Source organism: Vulpes lagopus, chromosome 14 (assembly GCF_018345385.1).
Source record: "Vulpes lagopus strain Blue_001 chromosome 14, ASM1834538v1, whole genome shotgun sequence".
Lineage (NCBI taxonomy): Eukaryota > Metazoa > Chordata > Mammalia > Carnivora > Canidae > Vulpes > Vulpes lagopus.
The window spans coordinates 12,607,055-12,627,273 of NC_054837.1; the positions used below are offsets into that span (position 1 = coordinate 12,607,055).

Sequence of the window (20,219 nt, forward strand, 5' to 3'; positions counted from 1 at the left end):
AATAAGACTGAGTTAAGACTTAAAATGAAAGGGCTGGCCAGTGCTCTGATAAATGCACAATTCCCTCCTCCACAAGATCTCCTGTAAACACTAGCCCAGGTTGCTCATCTCCCCAGGACAAGGAATTCATGGCCTCAAAAATTAAGTCTCAGGTCACTTGGGTGGCATAGTGGTTGAGTGTCTACCTTCAGCTCAGGTGATCCCGTGGTTCTGGGATTGAGTCCCACATCGGGTTCCCCACAGGAAGCCTGATTCTCCCTCTGCCTAAGTCTCTACCTCTCTCTGTGTCTCTCATGAATAAATAAATAAAATCTTTTAAAAATTAAAAAAAATTAAGTCTCATCCCATTTTTTAAAAAGATTTTATTTATTTGTTCATGAGAGACACACAGAGAGAGGCAGAGAACACAGACAGAGGGAGAAGCAGGCTCCACGCAGGGAGCCTGATGTCGGACTCGATCCCAGGATTCCAGGGTCACACCATGAACCGGAGGAAGACGCTGAACTGCTGAGCTACCCAGGCATCCCAGTCTCATTCCATTTTTTAGAAATGGTTCTGATTGTTCCTTTTTCCCCTGAAACAAAACTTGCCTTTTCCTAGAATTTCAGCCCTCACTTATTATAGCTCTGAGTAGATGAAATGAACAAGGTCTCTTTCTCTTTAGGGTCAGCCCTTCCTATGACTATTCCCAGCTAGCACCCAGAAAAACTTCTCTGGGCTAAACATGTTATTGCCTTTTCCTATTCCTCAAAAGCCCTGGCTTGTATAGATCCATAACTGAGTCCAGTCCATTCAACCAACATCATCGGTCCTCTCGAAGCTCTATGTAGGAGACTGCTAGATAACATCATCTCTGCTCTTCAAGAAGCAAATTCACTGAAAAAGAACCCTTCCCCCACCTTTTAATTTTTTCCCTTAGATGTTATGTCAGAATTAGAAGAAAGTGCTGTTTTAGTTCAGAGTAAGAAGTTATGGGTATAGAAGGGAAAGAACACTTAATGAACACTTCCTATATACCAAGGCTTGTGTTTTCAGAAACCCAATCTTATTTGATTCCCAAAACAATTCTGTGAAACAGGTATTAAATTCACTTAGGGGGTCGGAGAATTGAAACCTGGGATTAGGGGCTGTAAGGCAAAGCAGCAGATTCAGTATTCCAACTCAGCCCAACTCATCCTAAAGTCTGTGCCCTTTCCACACTCACTCCACCATGTAGATTCCTGCTCATTCCACTTAGGGAAGTCAGGAGAGTCTCTGTAAGGGAAGCTAATACTTGAGCTAAACCTCGAAGGATGGGGAAGATTTGCCAGAGGCTGAGAAAGGATGGGGAAGGGCTGTGTAGGCTGAGAGATTAACATGGGCAATAATACAGAGTGAATCCATGTCCCTCCAAAAGGGACAAAATACAATACTCTTGTTGTGGCTCAGATGCCAACTTCTTCAAATAAAAGAAGGCAGCTGAGATCAAGCTGTGGTACCTGACTCAGCCCTAGAAAGCAGGACAAAGTTGTTACAAGACTCCCTTGTGGACTCCGTGTATGCAGCTTTGTTCTCTCTGGGTAACTCCAGACTGCCACAGGCACGGTGACAGTCACTGAACCCTGTTTCACAGGCACAGGGGTCATGAATAGACAATGCATAGCTCCGGACACTTCAAGATTACCCAGCAGCATTCTGGGGCAAACAGGACACAGGCAGCTATCCTCATACCCCAGTGGGTATGAGTTAGACAAGTTGGCAGAAAGCTTTAAAACCTTGACCCACCTGCTCCTCTTTTCCAATTCCACAGTGATAGGACATAAATGCCCATCACCATATGAATCTAAAATTATCATACTTTCAGGAGGGGCCTTTTTGGGTTTTTGTGTGGTAGTGACTGAGAGTGCCTTATCCTCACCAACTCCATGGCACAAAGTCTGACAGACTTATTCAAATTGGGTTACAGACAGTGGGCAAGCAATGAATTAGTAAGAAGGTTTTCAATGAAGACAGACATCCAAATAAATTTCCCAAGTTACAGAGGCATAAGTTTGAAACATTTTTAGAACTCTTAAAGGGAAGTAAATTTGTGAACTGCCATATCCTACCTCCAGCAAATCTCATTATTTTAAGCCACATCTTTTTTTTTTTAAAGATTTTATTTATTTATTCATAGAGATGCAGAGAGAGAGAGAGAGGCAGAGACACAGGCAGAGGGAGAAGCAGGCTCCATGCAGAGAGCCTGACGTGGGACTCGATCCCGGGGCTCCAGGATCATGCCCTGGGCTGCAGGCGGCGCTAAACTGCTGTGCCACTGGGGCTGCCCTTAAACCACATCTTATTTCTTATTTTTACTTTTTAATCCAAAGGAGTGGTCTCTAACTTGACCACCCACTTATTCAACAATTCAGCATCTTGGCCCTGAATGACTTCTGGCTGTTTACAAAATTCAAAAATGATCAGGACTTTCCACTCTGAGGATACTTAAGATAACTTGTTATTGACACACCCTCCGGAGTCTGCCCTTTCTCCAGTCTTGAGAAACCCAAAGCCATCCAATCAAGACTTATTTAGCACCTGCTGTGTGCTAGGCTCTAGGGGTTCAAAAATCAAGAGCCCTACTCCCTTCTCTCATATCCACCTGCTTCCATCTTCCAAATGTCTCTCCAATCCTTCCCTGTCCTTCATCACAGCCTGAATTCAGGTCTTTGGCTTCTTTTCCCTGTCTTCTGCACAGTCTTAGCTGGCTCACCCAGACTCCCCAGTGTCTAGAGAAGAAAGGGTCAACTGTTTAGCATAGCACTCCTGTTCTAGATTCCATCCTATCCCACCTCTCAGAAGATGCGCTCTTTCCATTATCTCCACCAACTCCCTTGAGGACACTGGGGAGTGTCTAGAGAAGAAAGGCTCAACTCCCTTCTCCAATGGCTCCTTCCAATGATCATTTACGTTAGTTCAAGTCTGTCTTTATTTATTTATTTATTTATTTATTTATTTATTTATTTATTTATTTATTTATGATAGTCACAGAGAGAGAGAGAGAGGCAGAGACATAGGCAGAGGGAGAAGCAGGCTCCATGCACTGGGAGCCCGACGTGGGATTCGATCCCGGGTCTCCAGGATCACGCCCTGGGCCAAAGGCAGGCGCCAAACCGCTGCGCCACCCAGGGATCCCTAGTTCAAGTCTTTAAAAAAAAAAAAAGTAACTTAAAGGAAAAAAAAAAACCTGGACCCTGTTTTCCGCTCTAGCTACCACCTTTCTCCCCTTCACAGTCACACATATTAAAAAGTTATCTACACATCACTGCCCTCATTTCCTCATTTCCCACTCACTGCAATCTGACTTCCACCCCCACGGTTTCTCTGAAACTGTCTTACCAAGGGCCAAAGTGACCACTTGTTGCTAAATTCAGTGGACACACTTCAGTCATTCAGCAAATATTTATCCCATGCCAACTATGGGTCCCACACTGTTCTAGGGAAAGAGCAGCAAACGAGAAAAAGATTCAACATAGATATTAAACAATTATATAACTATAATTGGGGCAAGTGGTATGAAGGAGAAATCAAGTTCATAACTAGGAAAATGGGGGTGGGGTAGGGCAAACAAGTATTCCTTAAGGAAGTAGTTTTCAACCTAAGCTCTGAAGGACAAATATGAATTAATCAGGCAAAGAAGAGGAGGGAAGGATAACCCTGGAGTCTGGGACAGGGCGGTGGGAAGGCCATGTGCAAAGGTCCAGAGGTAGGAATGCAAACTCCTCACACATCATTAAAGTTGGCTATTCTCAACTCCAAAGGACAAGGGGAACCAAGACAGGTCCCTGGCCTACTGTAGTCCTTCAACAAACAAAGGGAGACTTTATTTCACTTTGTCTATACCTGCTTTATATCATTTGTTCTGTAATTATAATTCATTATGTTTCTATTTCCTCAGGCCCTCCCTCTCTGTGTCCCCTATCCCCACTCCTAGCTCAAGGGACAAAGACCACATCTTGATCATCTTCAAATCTCCAGAGCCTACCATAAAACCTGATGTAGAACAGACACTCCTTTGTGTGGGAAATCCAACTGAAAAGTTGGATCCAACTGCCAACTAACTACAAAGGTAATTTCCAAAGCCAACAGGGGTCCAACAGCCAGCAGGGGTGATTCCATTGAATAAGTGTTCGGGCTCTCAGGATTACTATCAATGGGTAAAGTCACACATAGATGCATAGGCCTCAGTTTATCTGTTGAGCATTCACACTGTTTTTCAGTTAAGTACTTGAGCAAAAATATTCACCCAGAGCCTTTAGTTTCTTAAGCCCAGATATTCTTCAAAAAAATACTCTTGGCTTTTTCAGCTCCCCACAGCCCTGACAGTTGAGGATCCTAACTTTCTTACAACTTTTTTTTAAAAAGTAGGCTCTGCACCCAACATGGGACTCGAACTCAAAACCTCAAGACCAAGAATCTCATGTTCCACCAACTGAGCCAGCCAGGCGTCTCAACTTTAACAACCTTTATTGTAAGGTATGCAAGAGAAATATAATAATACAAAGTCCTGGAGATTTCTGTGAGGCCTGATGAAAGATCAATCCCGAGTCCAGTCTGCCTGGGAAATATTTCATCTAGGAAAATACCTCATTGTACCAGGACGTTCACACTCTACCTCTATAGTGTTTACTTCACATATTTGCAGACTTATCAACAGTAGCTACTGATTGTCAGAAGCCAGAAAGGGAGTTTGATTAAATAAAGGTCCCTAGCAGCCTCAAACAATAAGATGCCCTTATTAGGTGTTTAATAATCAGAAAACTGCTTTCAGTTATTATTGGAATTTGCTGCTTTTAAGAAGTTGCAAATGTGCAATGCAAACAGGGTGAGAACTACAACAAATGGGCTAAGTACAAAGGTTCTCACTTTCAGGATCTTTTGAATCCTGGCATAAGATATATTTAGTTAAAACTATATATATATTTTTTATATTATATATAAAACTATATATTTTTCATATTATATTTTCATATATATATGAAATATATATATTCAGTTTTTTTAAAGATTTTATTTACTTATTCATGATAGACAGAGAGAGAGAGAGAGAGAGAGAGAGAGAGAGGCAGAGACACAGGCAGAGGGAGGAGCAGGCTCCATGCAGGGAGTCTGACGTGGGACTCGATCCTGGGACTCCAGGATCACACTCTGGGCAGAAGGCAGGCGCTTAGACCAGGCTGCCCTATATTCAGTTTCTATATACACTTCTCTTTCCCAACTTAATAATTGGTGATGTGACCCTCAAATAATCTCTGAACCCACTGGGGCAGGCACAGTAATAGGATGGTAAAGCTGGAAGTGCCTTTAAAAATCATCTTACAGTCCTTTTATTTTATTTTATTTTATTTTTGAAAGAAAAATGGGCTTGAAGGAGGAGATTCGAGTTACCTAACCATTAAAAAGCTGGTCCGGGAGGAGCTCAAACCTAAGTTCTGAAACTACCGGATCAGTTGCATTTTTATTATAGTATGCAGCCTCAGACAAGTTAGGACTTGCTTAAGACTGCACAGTTATTCAGTGGAAGGGCTCAGCCTGGTACCCTAGCTCAGTGCCAGTCACTTCTCACAAGACATTAACTTTCACCTTAATCTTGGTCTAAGAGCTGGGTTTCTGCAAACTAGTTCTTTTGAGACTTCAAAGTGGTGAGAAATTTCTACTCCCTGAAAGCTCTTGAGACCCTAAAGCCTAGCCTGAACCAACATGCGCAGATCCTATCCTTTCATTTGAGAAAAATCTTTGATGCTTCTCATATTCCACTAGACAATGAGAACCAGGAACAACACCCAGGCAATTCAGTGCAGCACAAAACAACTAGTATGGTAACTGCTATGCCCCCTGGGAACTGGTAGGTCAGGTGTATAAATCCCATGTGTCCCAGGATAAAGCAGGAAGCAGAGAGGCAGGACAGCAACTGGTGGCGAATAGCCAAGAGAGAAAAGATCACACTTTAATGAAGTGAGTACCAAGACTGATTAACATTCCTCTAGATACCCTCCCCTATATCCCAAAGGGTTTTCCTCCTCACTAGCCTACCAAATATTAACAAAGGGAGTGTCTACGGAAAAAAAAGATTAGATGATTTTTAAAGGAGCTCTTGGACATCTTTGAATCTTATATTCTTCCTTCATAAAAGGAGGGATCAAATTATTCCTTCTAGCTTTGAGTCGGCAAACCAAACCTGGGGCCTCTCATTTTTCAGGTTAAGGCACATATATAGACATCTCAGAAGGTTTCACTCTTGCTGTTGTTCCCATCTGCCTTTTATTTTATTAGTAAAACTCTGTAAGGGTCAAGCAGAATAGCTGGAGCTAGACCTAGGTTTGAAACCTGGTTCTGTGTCGTTGGACAAATTATTTAACCTCTCTGAACTTGTCCCTTAATCTTTAAAAAGAGGATAACCACCTACCTTACAGGGTTACAGAGAGGATTAAGAGAAATAACTTAATGTATGTGAAAATACTTCCTGCAATGCCTGGCACTTAGTTGCCAACTGAAAGCTTTTCTTCTTTCTTTCCTGTATATCTAGGGGGTTGGCTAGGGAAAAGGTTGAGTTGAATTACAATAACCTCTAAAATCTGAAAGGAACATTTTCAAAACAAATCCAGCAAATGTTTTCCATGTGTCCACGGACAAAGACTAGGTCATGAACTTCTGGGGCCCTTGGTGAGTATTCACAGGGGGTAAGAGACAAGGATGTGTAACAGAAATAACATGTTAGAGAGGGACAAACCAGGTGCTGGAAGTGGGAAAAACTTGGCAGAGTAATAAGATACCTGGTAGAGAAACAAATGAGACAGATGGTTCCTGTGGCTTTCAAGCGCTCAGGTTCTCCCTTCCAACCATAAGTCTACTTAGCTGTGAATGAATAGGCACTTTCTTATCTGGTGAAAGGCATTTTCTTATCAGAGAACTAGTTAACCAGTTAATATATTCCCAAACAGTAGTTCTCTGACTACTGTCAATGATATGGGAAAACAAAAACAAAAACAAAAATATTTTGAGTCCTTATATAATACCAGTGGTGGGGCACCTGGGTGCTCAGTTAAGTGGCTGCCTTCGGCTCAGGTCATGATCTCAGGGTCTTGGGACTGAGCCCATGTCAGGCTCCCTGCCCAGCAGGGAACCTACTTCTCCCTCTGCCCCTCTTCCTGCTTGGGCTCTCTCTCTCTCTCTCTCTCTCTCATAAAATCTTTTAAAAAAAAAAAGGGGGGGGGATTCCTGGGTGGCTCAGCGGTCTGGTGCCTGCCTTTGGCCCAGGGCGCAATCCTGGAGTCCCAGGATTGAGTCCTGCGTCGGGCTCCCAGCATGGAGCCTGCTTCTCCCTCTGCCTGTGTCTCTGCCGCTCTCTCTCTCTCTCTCTCTCTATCATGAATAAATAAATAAATATCTTAAAAAAAAAATGCCAGCGGTGTCCTAAGCATCATGCAAGCATGAACTAATAGAATATAAAGATCTTACAAGATGAAGACTTGTACTGGAGTACTATTACTGTTTCCATTTTATGAAGATGGAACTAAAACACTCAACTAACAAGTGATAGAGCTGGGTTTAGACCACAGGTCTGCGAACTCCAAAGTCTATGTCTTTAGCTATATTTTAGATTTTCTTTCCTAGAAAAAAGAAATTACAGGCAGAAAGACTTGACAACAGAATGCCAGGGTAGGTACTCAAGGTATACTGTAATAGAACTAGGCAATAGTTTCATATTCTAGCTACTGCCAGGTATAGATTAACAGGTAAAAGTTTAATTCTTGTTGCTATATAAACAAAGGCCAAGAGTGAGATGGATGACAGGCTCGTAAATGAATTCTAGAACTCCAGATCCTCTCACTGAAATGCCACAGTGATGCTGCACCCCTTCCTAATATGCCCCCAAACCCTAGCCCTTTTCAGGTTGCACTGATCAGAAGCCAGCCCTGCAACGGGAATCAGCCCAGCTTCCAGAAGACACTGAAAACCCACCAGGAATGTGGAAAGCCTAATATAGCCCCTTGAACATGATGGGTTTCTATTCAGCTTTAAAACTTTGTGGCCCTCTGGGATCCCTGGGTGGCGCAGCGGTTTAGCGCCTGCCTTTGGCCCAGGGCGCGATCCTGGAGACCCGGGATCGAATCCCACATCAGGCTCCCGGTGCGTGGAGCCTGCTTCTCCCTCTGCCTGTGTCTCTGCCTCTCTCTCACGGTGTGCCTATCATAAATAAATAAAAATTTAAAAAAAAATTAAAACTTTGTGGTCCTCTTCGATCCTATGTTGCTCCCTCCATCTCTTATCCAGGGCCACCCAAGTCACCCTGCCCTGCCCAACAAGAGGTAATTCCCATGGCTGGTGCCTTCCTCCCCATTCTTATCACTAACACTTCAGGTCAAGGCCCACTGTACAGATTAGTGATAGATTAGTGCCTTCATCAGTCTTGTCCAATCCATCTTGGCCACCAATGCCAGACTGATAGTCTAAAAACAAAATACACCATGACTCTCCCTGCCTCTAAACCTATGGTCTCATTAGTAGACTGAAAAATTCCACAAGCCTAGCATTAAACCCTACACAGTCTGGCTTTACCTACCCTCTCAGCTTTATCTTCTACTTCCTACAATCCCCCATTTGTGCATTCTTGCCTCTACCACATATTATCAATTCACCACACCTTGTGAAAACCTTGAAACTTGCCCAGCTATGCATCCTACTTCCAGTTTCTTCCCTAGCAGGATATCATACGTCCCCCTCCCCACACACACCACTTTTAATGTAACTAAGACTTCTCAAATTTGACCTAAAATTTTGGTCAGCACCTCCTGATCAAATCTGGTAGCCACCCTGGACATCTTGCTGTTCTTCAAATATGCCAAGCACATTCCTGGCTCAGGGCCTTTTGCTCATTCCCTTTTATTCCCTCTGCCTGAAATGTTTTTCTACCACATATCTGCCTAAAATGTTCTTCATCTAGATATCCAAATGGCTCACTCCTTTGCTTCATTTCTCTGTTTAGATGTCATTAACCAGGGAAACTTCCCTGACCTCCCACTGTTCTGGGACTTTATCCTACTTATTTCTCTCTTCAGAACATTTATCCCTCCCTGATGTCTGATATTCAAATATTTACATATTGTCTATCTCTCCCACCAGAACACACACTCCATTAGGGAAGGGATTTGGTCTGTTTTGTTTCCTGCTATATCCCCCAGGGCCTAGAAGTTCTTGGAACATAGTACAAACTCAATATATATTTGTTGGAATGGATGTATGAATAGAGTTCTCCCCTACTTTGAAATTCTATAATGTTGTCACATGCAGGCCTTCTAATAGTTTGTCTTGATTTGCCCATTTTTTTCTTAATTACTCTCAAGAGACGTGAATCTCTCAAAGGGACAAACCATATATTTATTCATTTCCACAAATATTTATTAAGGACTTCTTTTTGTGTGCCCAACTCTGTATATTTCAAGCAGCCTAGAATATCAGAAAGAGCACTGGAAGAGAGATCCTAGATTAGTCTTGGTTCTCCCATTAGTTGAGTGACCCTGGACAAATTCATTTTTTTCCTTGGGTTTCTTCATATGTAAAACACGGAGAGTTACATTATCTTAAGTATGTCCTGGTTCTAGCATCTGTTAAAATTTATTGGAGGTAAAACTTGGCCTACCCCAGTGCTTTAGACATCACAGGTACTCAGTAAATATTTGGTTTCTTTGTTGTAGATTCTCCTGTTACACAGGAATCTGAGTTGTCTTGGAACAGTTTGGACAGAACAAGTAAAAGTTTAAGTCCCACTTCCTTTTCTGACTCCAAGAGACAACCTCATTCTGGTGTTCGTGAGAGGATAAAGCACTGAATTTGAAGTTGGAAAATATGAACTCTGACCATTGCCATTTACTTGGCTATAGAACCTTGAACAGGCTATTTTGGAGCCTGAGTCTCACCACACATGAAAATAACCATATTGGCCTACTCTCAACTCTTCAAAGGCACCTTTTTATGCTGTTCTATCTACCTGGAACAATCTTTGCTGGACTGATTTCTTCTTATCTTCAAGGATCAGCATAAACTTGCTTTTTTTTTTTTTTATAAACTTGCTTTTTAAAGGAAAAGTATTCTCTATTTACTTTCCCCACCCCTGGTGTACTCTTACAGCACTTACCTCCATTGTTTATCTCAATTATTACAGCATTTATGTCCATTGTTACCTCTATTATTTACTATCCATCTCTAGGACTGTAACCACCACAAAGGTAAGGATTGTGTCCATTTTGTTTATTATTATACTACTCAGCGCTTGGTTCGGTGCATGGCACAGAAGTATCCAACAAATATTTTTATGGACAAATGTCTAAACTAACGGACCCAGACACTTTAATACCTCTAGAAAGCTTTTTGGTTCACTTGGAGAATCTAATAAACACAATTACACTCTAAGATCTTTTACAAGTTTCTGAGAATCAAGGTTCAAAACAGGGAACTTACATACACAGAAGATAGAAAAAGTCACTGGAAATCATTTGAGCTGAAGAATTCTGGAAGCTAAAAACATGAAAGAGAAAGGACAGGGAATATCTATACCCCTGGCTGTCTTTCTCCAGAAGCCTATTATCAAGAATGAGGAGAAAAATCCCATGCTTCCATGGGAGGAAGTGACCCATTGGTGGCCTGGTCCTTGTATTCAGGATGGAGGAAGTGACTGTCCACAGGCTGAAAGCCAGGAAGTAGGGGCAGATATCCAAGACAGCGTCCCTCCTCCACCATTCCCTTCTGCCACCTCTAGAAAGCTTCTGGATGCTGACCTGGTCGACCTAGAGGCTGGGCCACCCACACAGGTGGCTGGGAAACATAGTCAACAGAAAGTTCTGGTGCAAGGAGGACAGGAGAGGAGGGCAGGAAGCTGAAGCGTGGTGTGTGACGTGACTAGAAAGGGACTGCAGGCCAGGCTAACCTAACCCTGAAGCTACCCTTCACCTTGGACATCTCTTCCTTCCAAGAGGTGTTTGGCCACATTTCTCATTCCTCTCAGAGGGGCCAAGGGAGGACCCGGCTCCCAAGGAGGGCAAAGAACCCCACAGGGCCTACCTTCCCCAGGAAGAATGCTCCAATCTCTTCCTAACCCCTAATCTGTGTCCTAAACCCCGAGGGAACCCACACTCCTGGATCCTGCAAAGAGCTGCAAGACCAGGGGATCACAGGCACCAAGATACCCGCGAGAAGCCTTGGATCCGGTCGGAAAAGTCATACTATCCTCCACTTTCCACAGAAAACCCAAAATCCAAGGTAACTCTCTATCCCCTTATAATGGCCCCGAACCCTGAGGATCCCGCTCTCCCCATACTCCACATACGCCTCACTCCAAGGAAACCCAGGGCCCCAGCTTTCTTAAGAGTTTTAATTTGAGGGCCTGGGGTCATCGGATCCACCAAAAAAGCAGGCCCCCTGACAGAGCCAGCATCCCTTTCTCCAGGGACCTCAACTCTCAGAGAGCCGCCCAACCCTCCTGTCCCTCGGAACCTTCTGTCCCCAATTCCCGAAGCCTCACAACCTCCCCCAATTCTCCTGCTAAGGAGCCGGGACCCACCGGAGTCCCCTCAGCCCGAAGGCCCCGAGGCTGCCAGCTCCCCTCACGGGCCCAGGCTTCCGAGATAACGGCGGGACAGGACGCGGAGGCCCTTCCTTACCCGCCTGCGCGGCCATGGTCCCGGAGACGCGGAAATGGAGGCGGCGGGCAGCACCGCAGCTCCTCTCAGCTGCCGCAGCCGCCTCAGGCGCGGGAGCACCTCAGCCCCGGGCGCGAGTTGGATGCACCGCCTACGGCGCCCGGGGAGGACCAAACCGCACCTGGCACCGCGGCCTGCCCGCCGACGCCCGGCCGACGCCCCGCCCCGCCCGGCCGACGCCCCGCCCCCTGCTTGGGCTCTGTGGGGTCTCTGGCACCTCCCACCGCGACCGGCCCCCTTGGCGAGTGCCGGGGCTGGTAAGGGTGGTTGTTCACTGCCGTGAGGTGGCTCCTCAGGAGAATCCGCGGGACTCCCTGGAGGTCTCAAAAGAGGATCCTCAGCCCATTTTACAGATGGGGGCAGCTGAGGACCCCAGGGGACAAGTTTGACTACCTTGAAATGGATCAGCTCATTACAAGCAGAAGTGAGATGGGAATCCAGGTCTTCTAACTCCCAGGCAAAAGCCCTTTTCAGTAGAGTGTTTGGGATCAAGAATATGAATATGATGGGGCAACTGACTGGCTCAGTTCGTACAGCATGTGACTCTTGATCCTGGGGTTGTAAATTCAAGCCCCACCTTGGATGTAGAGATTGCTTAAAACTCTTAAAAATAAAAATAAAAATCTTAAGAAAAAAATTAAAGTCTACCTCACAAAACTTTAGGGGTTGAGGGTGGACTTTTCTTAGAAGCTTCTAGCTCAGAGAAGCTACTTATCTGTGCCACTGTAAGTAAGCTGGCATTCGGTAGATAATCTCTAGGTCAAAGATGGTGTGAAGGTAGTGGAACCAGCATTACAGGGGCAGATCCTTCTTGAGGCCAAATAGGTATATAAATGAATCCAGCACACCAGATCTTCCGATTTTTCAAGACAGGCCAAAACTCCAGGTATTTAGGTGAATCCTCCTGCTGTTTAAATGGGGACTTTTGGAAATGCTAAAAATGCTTTGTAGACCAAAGGAAACACTTGTGAACTGGATTTGCCCCACTGACTCCTCTTTGTGGAGGAGAAACCACTGGACAAGGAGTTAGAACATCAGACTGGTTCATGGCAGCTGCTAGCTGGCTGAGGGGCCTTGAGAACCACTTCCCTTCACTGGGCTCAAGAGGGAATTAGGATCCTCCATGTGACAAAGGGTGGGCTACAATAGCTGGACCTGCAGTCACTCCCATCTGATTTTCTGGTGCTGTTTAGCAACTGTCATTTCCTTAGACTGGATTTAGGTCATGAGAAAAGTGTCCAAATGACCAGGAAGAGGCAGGGAATGGGCCCAAGGAAATGGATCATGACGCCCCCACTAAGGACAAAGTTCAATCCTGCTGCATCTGGTCCCAGCACTCCAGTAAACAAAGGTGAGCACAATTCTCTTTTTTCCTGCCCTCTGTAATCCAAACCGGATGCAGGTCAGTTGGTTCTCCTCTGGGTGTGGCAAGTGGCCCCTGAAGTCCTGACTGTGGAGAAAGTTCTGATGTGGTGGGGGAGGGGATGTGCCTGACTTCCTTTCATTCCTGGGAACCCTCCAGCCCTTGGCTTTGCAGTTTGAGGAAATCTCTGGTCTGAGTATAGTAACCACAGTGTATTGTGTGTTGAATTAAAGTGACAGGGGTCAAGAGTCCAGGAGACTATGACAAGCCACCTTGTGGCTAGCACAAAAGGAGCAGGGATTTTATTTACCCCGCACATGCAAAGAGGTTATGCTGGATTTTCCTAGGCACGCAGGCCCTGGCAGCCTAGGAATCAAGACCCCTTTTTGTCTTCCCTTTCCTCTGCCCCACAGCAAGGCACCTAGGTCTGTCTCTCCTCCCTCCTTAGGTTTGCTTACCTGACCATAGTTTGGTCAGTCTCACTTTGCAGCCTTCTCTCTTCCCTACTCCCTTCACTCCAGGACTCTGCTTTTTCCTGAATAAATTCTGCCCTTATACCACTCTCCCATTCCTACAACCTTTCCTGTTCTCTGTAATTTTGTTCCCCTATTCTACCCAGAAGTGCACTCTTGTTTCTAAACGCTTAACACATTTTCAGTTATATCATTTTGCAAACCCTGTGAATTAATCTAAATCTGCACTGTTTCATATGACAGCCATTAACCACATGTGGCTAAGTTAAAATGAAATAGAACTGAAAATTAAGTTCCTCAGTCCACTGGCTATGTTTCATGTGCTTGCTTAGCCACATGTGTCTAGTGGTTACTGTGCTGGATAGTGCAGATAGAGAACATCTCCATCACGGCAGAAAATTCTGTTGGACAGTGCTATTTTAGACAATGCTCAGTAAGGGGTGCTAACATCACAAAGAGGGACTACTAGGCATTATGTGCCTCTTGAAATGATGCAACAAGATGTATACACTACCATTTATGACATAGTTATACCAAAAATACAAGCCTGAATCTGGCCAAGCTTCTGGATATAACAACCAATTTACAGGAAATAAAAGAGTAAGAGGAGCTTATTAATACCACAGTGATGCATACAGCAAAACTGAGACTGTGGGAAACTCAAGAGGACAAATGAACTGGTTTCTTTAACAGATAAACTGCAAGAGAAAGAGGAGAGGAACCTCTGGATGTAACAGATTTCAGAGACAGCCAATAGCAGGGTATGGATCTGATTTGGCTCTCAAAGCAAGCAAACTGAACAAAAACAGTTGACACAACTAGAAGATTTGAGCAATGATTGGATATATGATATGTTAAAGAATTAATGTTAATTTTTTAAGGTATATAAAATAGTATTTTGGTTTTAAATCCTTGTTATTGAGATACATATTTAAAATACGTAAATGGCACAGGAGTAGGATTTCCTTCAATATAACAGTCCAAGCAGGAGAGTGGAAGCCATGTGAAGATGGGGATGAAACAAGATTGGAGGGATCCCTGGGTGGCGCAGCGGTTTAGCACCTGCCTTTGGCCCAGGGCGCAATCCTGGAGACCCGGGATCGAATCCCACGTCGGGATCCCGGTGCATGGAGCCTGCTTCTCCCTCTGCCTATGTCTCTGCCTCTCTCTCTGTGTGACTATCATAAATAAATAAATAATTTAAAAAAAAAAAGATTGGACACAATTGATGATTATTGGGGTTGGGTCATTGGTACATAGAGGCATTTCTATCCTATTTTACTTAAATGTGTTTTGTTTTCCATTTCTTTTTGGGCTTAGGAGTTCTTGGAAATCCCTCACTTTTGCATTTCCTACCAAATTTTGGTGCTATTCATCTTGGTAACTTAGGTCAAAATGGAAGAAAGGGAGAAGAGAGACCTTTTCAGAGGGATGACCTGTAGCTCTGGTGTGCTGGGGAGCCTGAGGCTGGGCCAGGTTTGTAACCTCACTATCTTTCATCACACATTGTGCTGAGGAACTTCAGGGAACTGTACATCTACTGTTCTAGGCAGAGGGCCTGGCCGGGGGCCCACCTGCCCTGTTGCAGAACTTGTGGAGAGATGCAGACACTGAATAATCTGTGATTGTCCTTAAGGTTCTGACCGTCCACAAGCTAAGTTCCATCATGGTAGCCTGCAAACTTAGGAATTCCATACACTTGTCAGGACCAGGGCTGTCAGGTCACACCTTGGGCAGGGCTGTGTATGAAGCCAGGCCTCCAGCTTGTACTTCTCGTCTCTAATTATTGATGGTTGCCTGAAGACTTTGCTCCGCAATGTGACATTCCCACCACTGCAGAGGTGTTTCGCAGAGGCCAGACCAGTGTGACTACTCCCCAACCCATTCATGCCCCACCCCACCACCTCATATAGACAAGTCCACAGCTCACAGTAATGTAAAACCATTTAATTCTAGATCAAATCACTTTCACAACAGTGAAAATTAGTGACTGGTCAAGGTGTGCCACTGTACATGGTGTCATTTTCTGACTGTGGGTGGGACCTGGTCCTAATCCACAAAGGTGGTAGGAGCGGGTGGAGGCCAAGAACATAGATAACACACAAAAGAAAACTGCATTGGCAGAGGGATAAGGCGGTGAGCCTGCAGACGGTGGTGGGAAGGGGGTTTCCTGTTGGGGCTGGGCCAGCAGTCCCAAGTTGGCTCTCCTGCCCCAGCTCCAATAGAGGGTGAATAGGGACCTAGAAGGTTCAAAATCAAAGGGCACGTGACCAACCTGGCTTTACTGACAGGTTCCTGGGATGCCTTTGCTGGTGTTCTCCTGGGCTCACTACTTTGTTAAAGAGTCCAAGTGATTTGTCTTTCTACCTACAATCCTTTTTTAACCTTTCTTCTGGAAACCCATTTCTATTGGGCCCATCTGACTGAAGTCCTCTCTCTCACCACTAGGTGGGGCTACTACACTAAAAGATCCCACCAATGCACTTGGGCTGAAAATTCAGGATACCCCCTGCCCCCACCTCGCTGACTTTGGGGATTTCCAGGAGGTAATAAAAAGAGCACTATTGCATGGGTGTCCTAAGAATGTTTAAAATCCATCAGGGACACTGTAAAGCTGGTGGCTCGGTCCTACCAAATGGATTCGGCAAACAAACCACCTATTCAATACTTAAATTTTGTCTGATTAAACACTGAACTCTGGCATTGACAGGTACAGAGGGGAAGGGGTGGGGGCTGTGGAGAGGAGAGGAGGATTTCCCTCATCTTCCTTAAGGTCTTGGTTTCCACATGCTATGTAGAGTCACATCTGGAAAAAAGCACTAGAGAGGCTTTCTACTACTTGTTGGCTATGGCTGGGAGTAAGCCAAGAGCAGTGTGGACTGGTAAAGTGACAGAGAGGGCCCCAGAGGACGTTCTTCTCCCTCAACCCCTGGGATCTCCTGGAAGAGGCTGGATTTCTAGGAAGAGGGCTGACCAGCAGAGCAAGAACCATTTCACAAGTAAACTGTCCTCCTGCCTGGAACCACTCCCTCAATCAGATTCTGAGGAAAAAGTTTGTGAAGTGGAAAAACAAGTCGAGGGCTTGGGAAGATAATTTCCCCTGGAAATTTCCTGGGGAAAGACCACACTATATCATCATGCTGAGGCTCTCTAGGCCCTGCTGCCTCACTTTAAAAATAATCAGAGGAGTTGCCTGCTCTGCAGTTGTGTGCTTCTCTGGTGTTAGCACACATACAAGGAGTTTTCAGGGTTATTCACCAAGCCATACCAAAATCAGGGTCACATGTGGGTCTCCCCACTCCTGCCTCTTCATAAAGGACAATTTGGCTTCTGGGGAAGATGGTCTTCAACATGCAGCTGAGCTGAGCTGACTTGACAAAGCCTCCAGTGTCCTTTGGGTGAGTCTGAGAGGATGCACCCAGAGCTTTTGTGGCCTTGAGGACAGGGCTGCTTGTTCAGTTTTTCCTGCATCAGAGCTCCAAATCCTGCCAGAGTCCCGCTGGCAGGTCTGTCCTGATGAGGAGTCAGTCCAGCTTCAGTAGTAGTCTCCACCGTGTGTCCACTGGCAGAGAGGCAGATGAAAATATTTGGGGAGGGAAAGATGATGGGAAATCTGTGACTGAAGCCACATGTCTCTGGGGATAATCTACTCCAGGAAACTAGGAGGTCAATCAAGCCACTCTCTGGAGCCAAAGAGACTGAACATGGCTCAGAGCCAATAAAAGATCTTTGGATCTCTGGTGAATTCATGAAGTGACTCCAGTTTTAGCTGCTTGCAATTATGATCTTTATAGGGCAGCAATTTCTTGCATTTCTGCTGAGGAGGAGGAGGAAATAGGGCAGAGCAGCACTGGGATATGGAGGGGAGCCTCTCTATATGAAAAGTTCACTGATTTTGGAGGTCACTTACCAAGGGGTATTTAAAGAGAAAAAGTTTCTACTTGGTTTATCCCTTTGTTTTTGTAATATTAAACTCAGGTGATATTGTACTGACAGTTTCTCCTTGCCTCTTCCCTGTGCAGAGTCAGGACCTGCTGAGCTGGAACAGGATTTCATGGTGTAACTCATGAAAGATGACTCAATGCCAAGGACTGAGGTTATAGCAGGGTGTTTACAGCAGTGGACATACTCCAAAGTCCTTGACAACTGGTCTTGAGTCCCTAAGCTCTGATGGGGAAGCAAAACTCCTTGATGTATTACTGACCACCCCCCGATTCTAGGGGTCAGGATTAGCCAGGAAGCCAAACATCAAGAGTAGGTGTCCAATGTCACCAGTCCAGAGGTCCTGCCATGGATATAGGCTGGAAGCCCAACATTAGGCAATGAGGAGCCAGAACATAATCACTAGGGCCACAAACAGGAAGAGGCGTGACAGGAACTGTTCATCCACGTACTGGGGTGTTCCAGGGACAGCTGGAGAGACAGGAGGGAGAAGAGAGGCTGTCAGAATGCTACAGCTGTGCACGCTGCCCATTTGGGCCAGAAGTAGAGAGCATCAATCTTCATCTTTTTACAGTAGGACTCTGCACACTAAAAAGATTTCCAAACCCCAAATAACATTAGGCAAAACAAAATTGATATGATGATATGATGATATGATGATATGTGAAATAATATAACAATGAGGACAAGGTTTCCAGTTTATCCAAAGAGAGTTTGGTCTGCAGGTGTAAAACAGGAAACTCTTAGAGAAAATAATAAAAGAAAAGCTGCTGTTAAGCATCTTCTCTGTGCTAAGAATTTTGTATACACATTACTGCTTGGTGGGTACTGTTATTCCCATTTTGTGTAAGAAGAAACTGAAGCACAGGTACGAGGTGATCTGCCCAAGATCACAAGGTTTACGAGTTAGTGGCAGAGCCCAAGAGTCATGCTTTCAGCCTCTCTACACGCTCCCTTCTGAGTCATGGAGTCTCTAGATTCTGGCACTGTTGAGCTGGTGTGGGTGGGGGGTGGGGGGGTGGGCTGGTCTCAGAGAGCCCCATGCAGAGTGCCTTCCTTTTCCAGAGGAGAAAAGTAGGGCCCAGACAGGCAAAGTGACTTGTCTTGCCCATCACACAGCAAACTAGGGGCAGAGCTAGGCTTCCATTCCTCCCTACTTTGAGAAAAGCTACTATGTAGAGCTCTCTGTACAGACTTTGGGGGAAGGAGAGTAAGAAAGTCTATATCCAAGATAGGCAAATTTTATCAAATATGACAAAGGAAAACTGATTGTGGCAGGGGGATAAAAGTGATCCAAGTCCAGCCAGAACTGTAGAACTCTCTTTACCTGAAGAACTCAGGGTAAGCCCTGAACCAGGAAGAAGGGAAGCAAGCTGCCAAGCAGGTTCTTGCTGCTACCATAGCGCCCTGTCCCTTTGTCAGGGCAGAGCATACCCTGCCTCGTGGAGTCTCCTTCCTTTGAGAAAATGTGTAAATGAAGGAGAACTTTTGAGGTGGAGGAGGTAAGGGCATTCCAAGATCTCTTGGTGCTGTACTATTCCCCAAGTAGGTACTCTGATGATTCACACAGGCAATCAGTCAATAAAGACTTCCTGATTGCCTGCTATGTGCCAAGCACCAGGTAAGGGCTGAGGAAACTGGGATGACCCAGGAGTAGGTTTCTGTCCCTAAGAGCAAAAGCTCCTGGCCAGGAACCATACATTGCTCCCTTCTGTACCACACACTCTGCCCAGCACACACAAGGCTCTAATGAGTGCAAGCAGAGCTCAACAGACCCCGGCACCTCTGCACACTCCATGGTAAGAATCTTGGCTCAAGTGTCAGACTGGGATAAAGTACAGGCACCCACTTTGCTGCCTTGCTCGACATGGAATGCAGCTGGCACCTTTATGGTGGCTGAAGAGAGAAAGGGAGCAGCAGGTAACAGACCTAGAAGGGAGAAAGGGTTCCCAAAAGGGTGGGGCTTATGATCAGCCCCACATGTATCCTAAGGGAAGCTGGACAGACAAGCCACAGAATAAAGAGGCTTTGGATCCTGGTGAGTTGCCTCACTCCTCCTTGCCCCCAAATGGTACATGCACAGGACTAGGCTTTTCTTCAGATTCTAAAATAAAAGAATCATTTTATTCTATTTTATTTTATATGCACAGAGTAAATCTTGTGAAACACACTGAGCATTTTCTGATTTGTAAAACAGAGCTAAATGCACACCCATCCCATAAGGCTTGTGGTGAGAATCCCGTTTGTGATGACAAGCACTTTGAACATGCCTAACATTAAGTGGGCAAGATACATTATCATGACTACCAGTAATGTGAAAAGACTTCACGTTTCGAAAAGGCTGACTGACCAAGCAGTGACAATTATCTATAATTGTCATATTAATACTAATGAATTCCAAGGAGCTTTCAAGTAGAAATACTAAGGAAGCGGGGTCTTACCTGGAGGAGGCCGCCCATCATTTATGTTAAATGCTGTGGCAAATATCCCAAAGGGAAATGCCCCAATTCCAAAAGACATTTGGAAGCCACCATCTCCAAATCCAAATCCTTGAAATCCCTGTATGCAAGAAATACAATTCAGAAGAACAAGCATGTTTCTCCCACACCTGTCAAACATGCCACCTGCAAGTGGCACCTGCCTCTCCTCCCTACCCTCTGCTGTTTCCAAGGGGGAGCATCTTTTTTTTTTTTTTTTTTAAAGATTTATTTATTCACGAGAGACACA

At 45.0% G+C, this 20,219-nt stretch overlaps 2 protein-coding genes across 7 annotated transcripts in view; both read right to left on the reverse strand.

Moving 5' to 3' along the window:
• LIMK2 (LIM domain kinase 2) overlaps positions 1-11,894 on the reverse strand; it is a 59,286-nt gene extending 47,392 nt beyond the window's left edge. Inside the window, exon 1 of one of the 2 annotated variants that reach the window (XM_041728642.1) lies at positions 11,676-11,894. In XM_041728642.1, coding sequence (XP_041584576.1) covers positions 11,676-11,691 — 16 coding nt within the window. In that variant the 5' untranslated portion in view covers positions 11,692-11,894. Of the gene's footprint in view, positions 1-11,575; positions 11,595-11,675 lie in introns of those variants that run through there. The other variant, XM_041728644.1, reaches the window with a different exon arrangement.
• A 3,582-nt stretch (positions 11,895-15,476) lies between these two features.
• The window catches only part of RNF185 (ring finger protein 185), a 36,060-nt gene continuing 31,317 nt past the window's right edge, over positions 15,477-20,219 (reverse strand). For all 5 annotated transcript variants that reach the window (XM_041728649.1, XM_041728650.1, XM_041728652.1 and 2 more), the window contains 2 exons: positions 19,934-20,051; positions 15,477-17,963 (listed from right to left, as the gene is read on the reverse strand). In XM_041728649.1, coding sequence (XP_041584583.1) covers positions 17,866-17,963; positions 19,934-20,051 — 216 coding nt within the window. In that variant the 3' untranslated portion in view covers positions 15,477-17,865. The remainder of the gene's footprint in view (positions 17,964-19,933; positions 20,052-20,219) is intronic.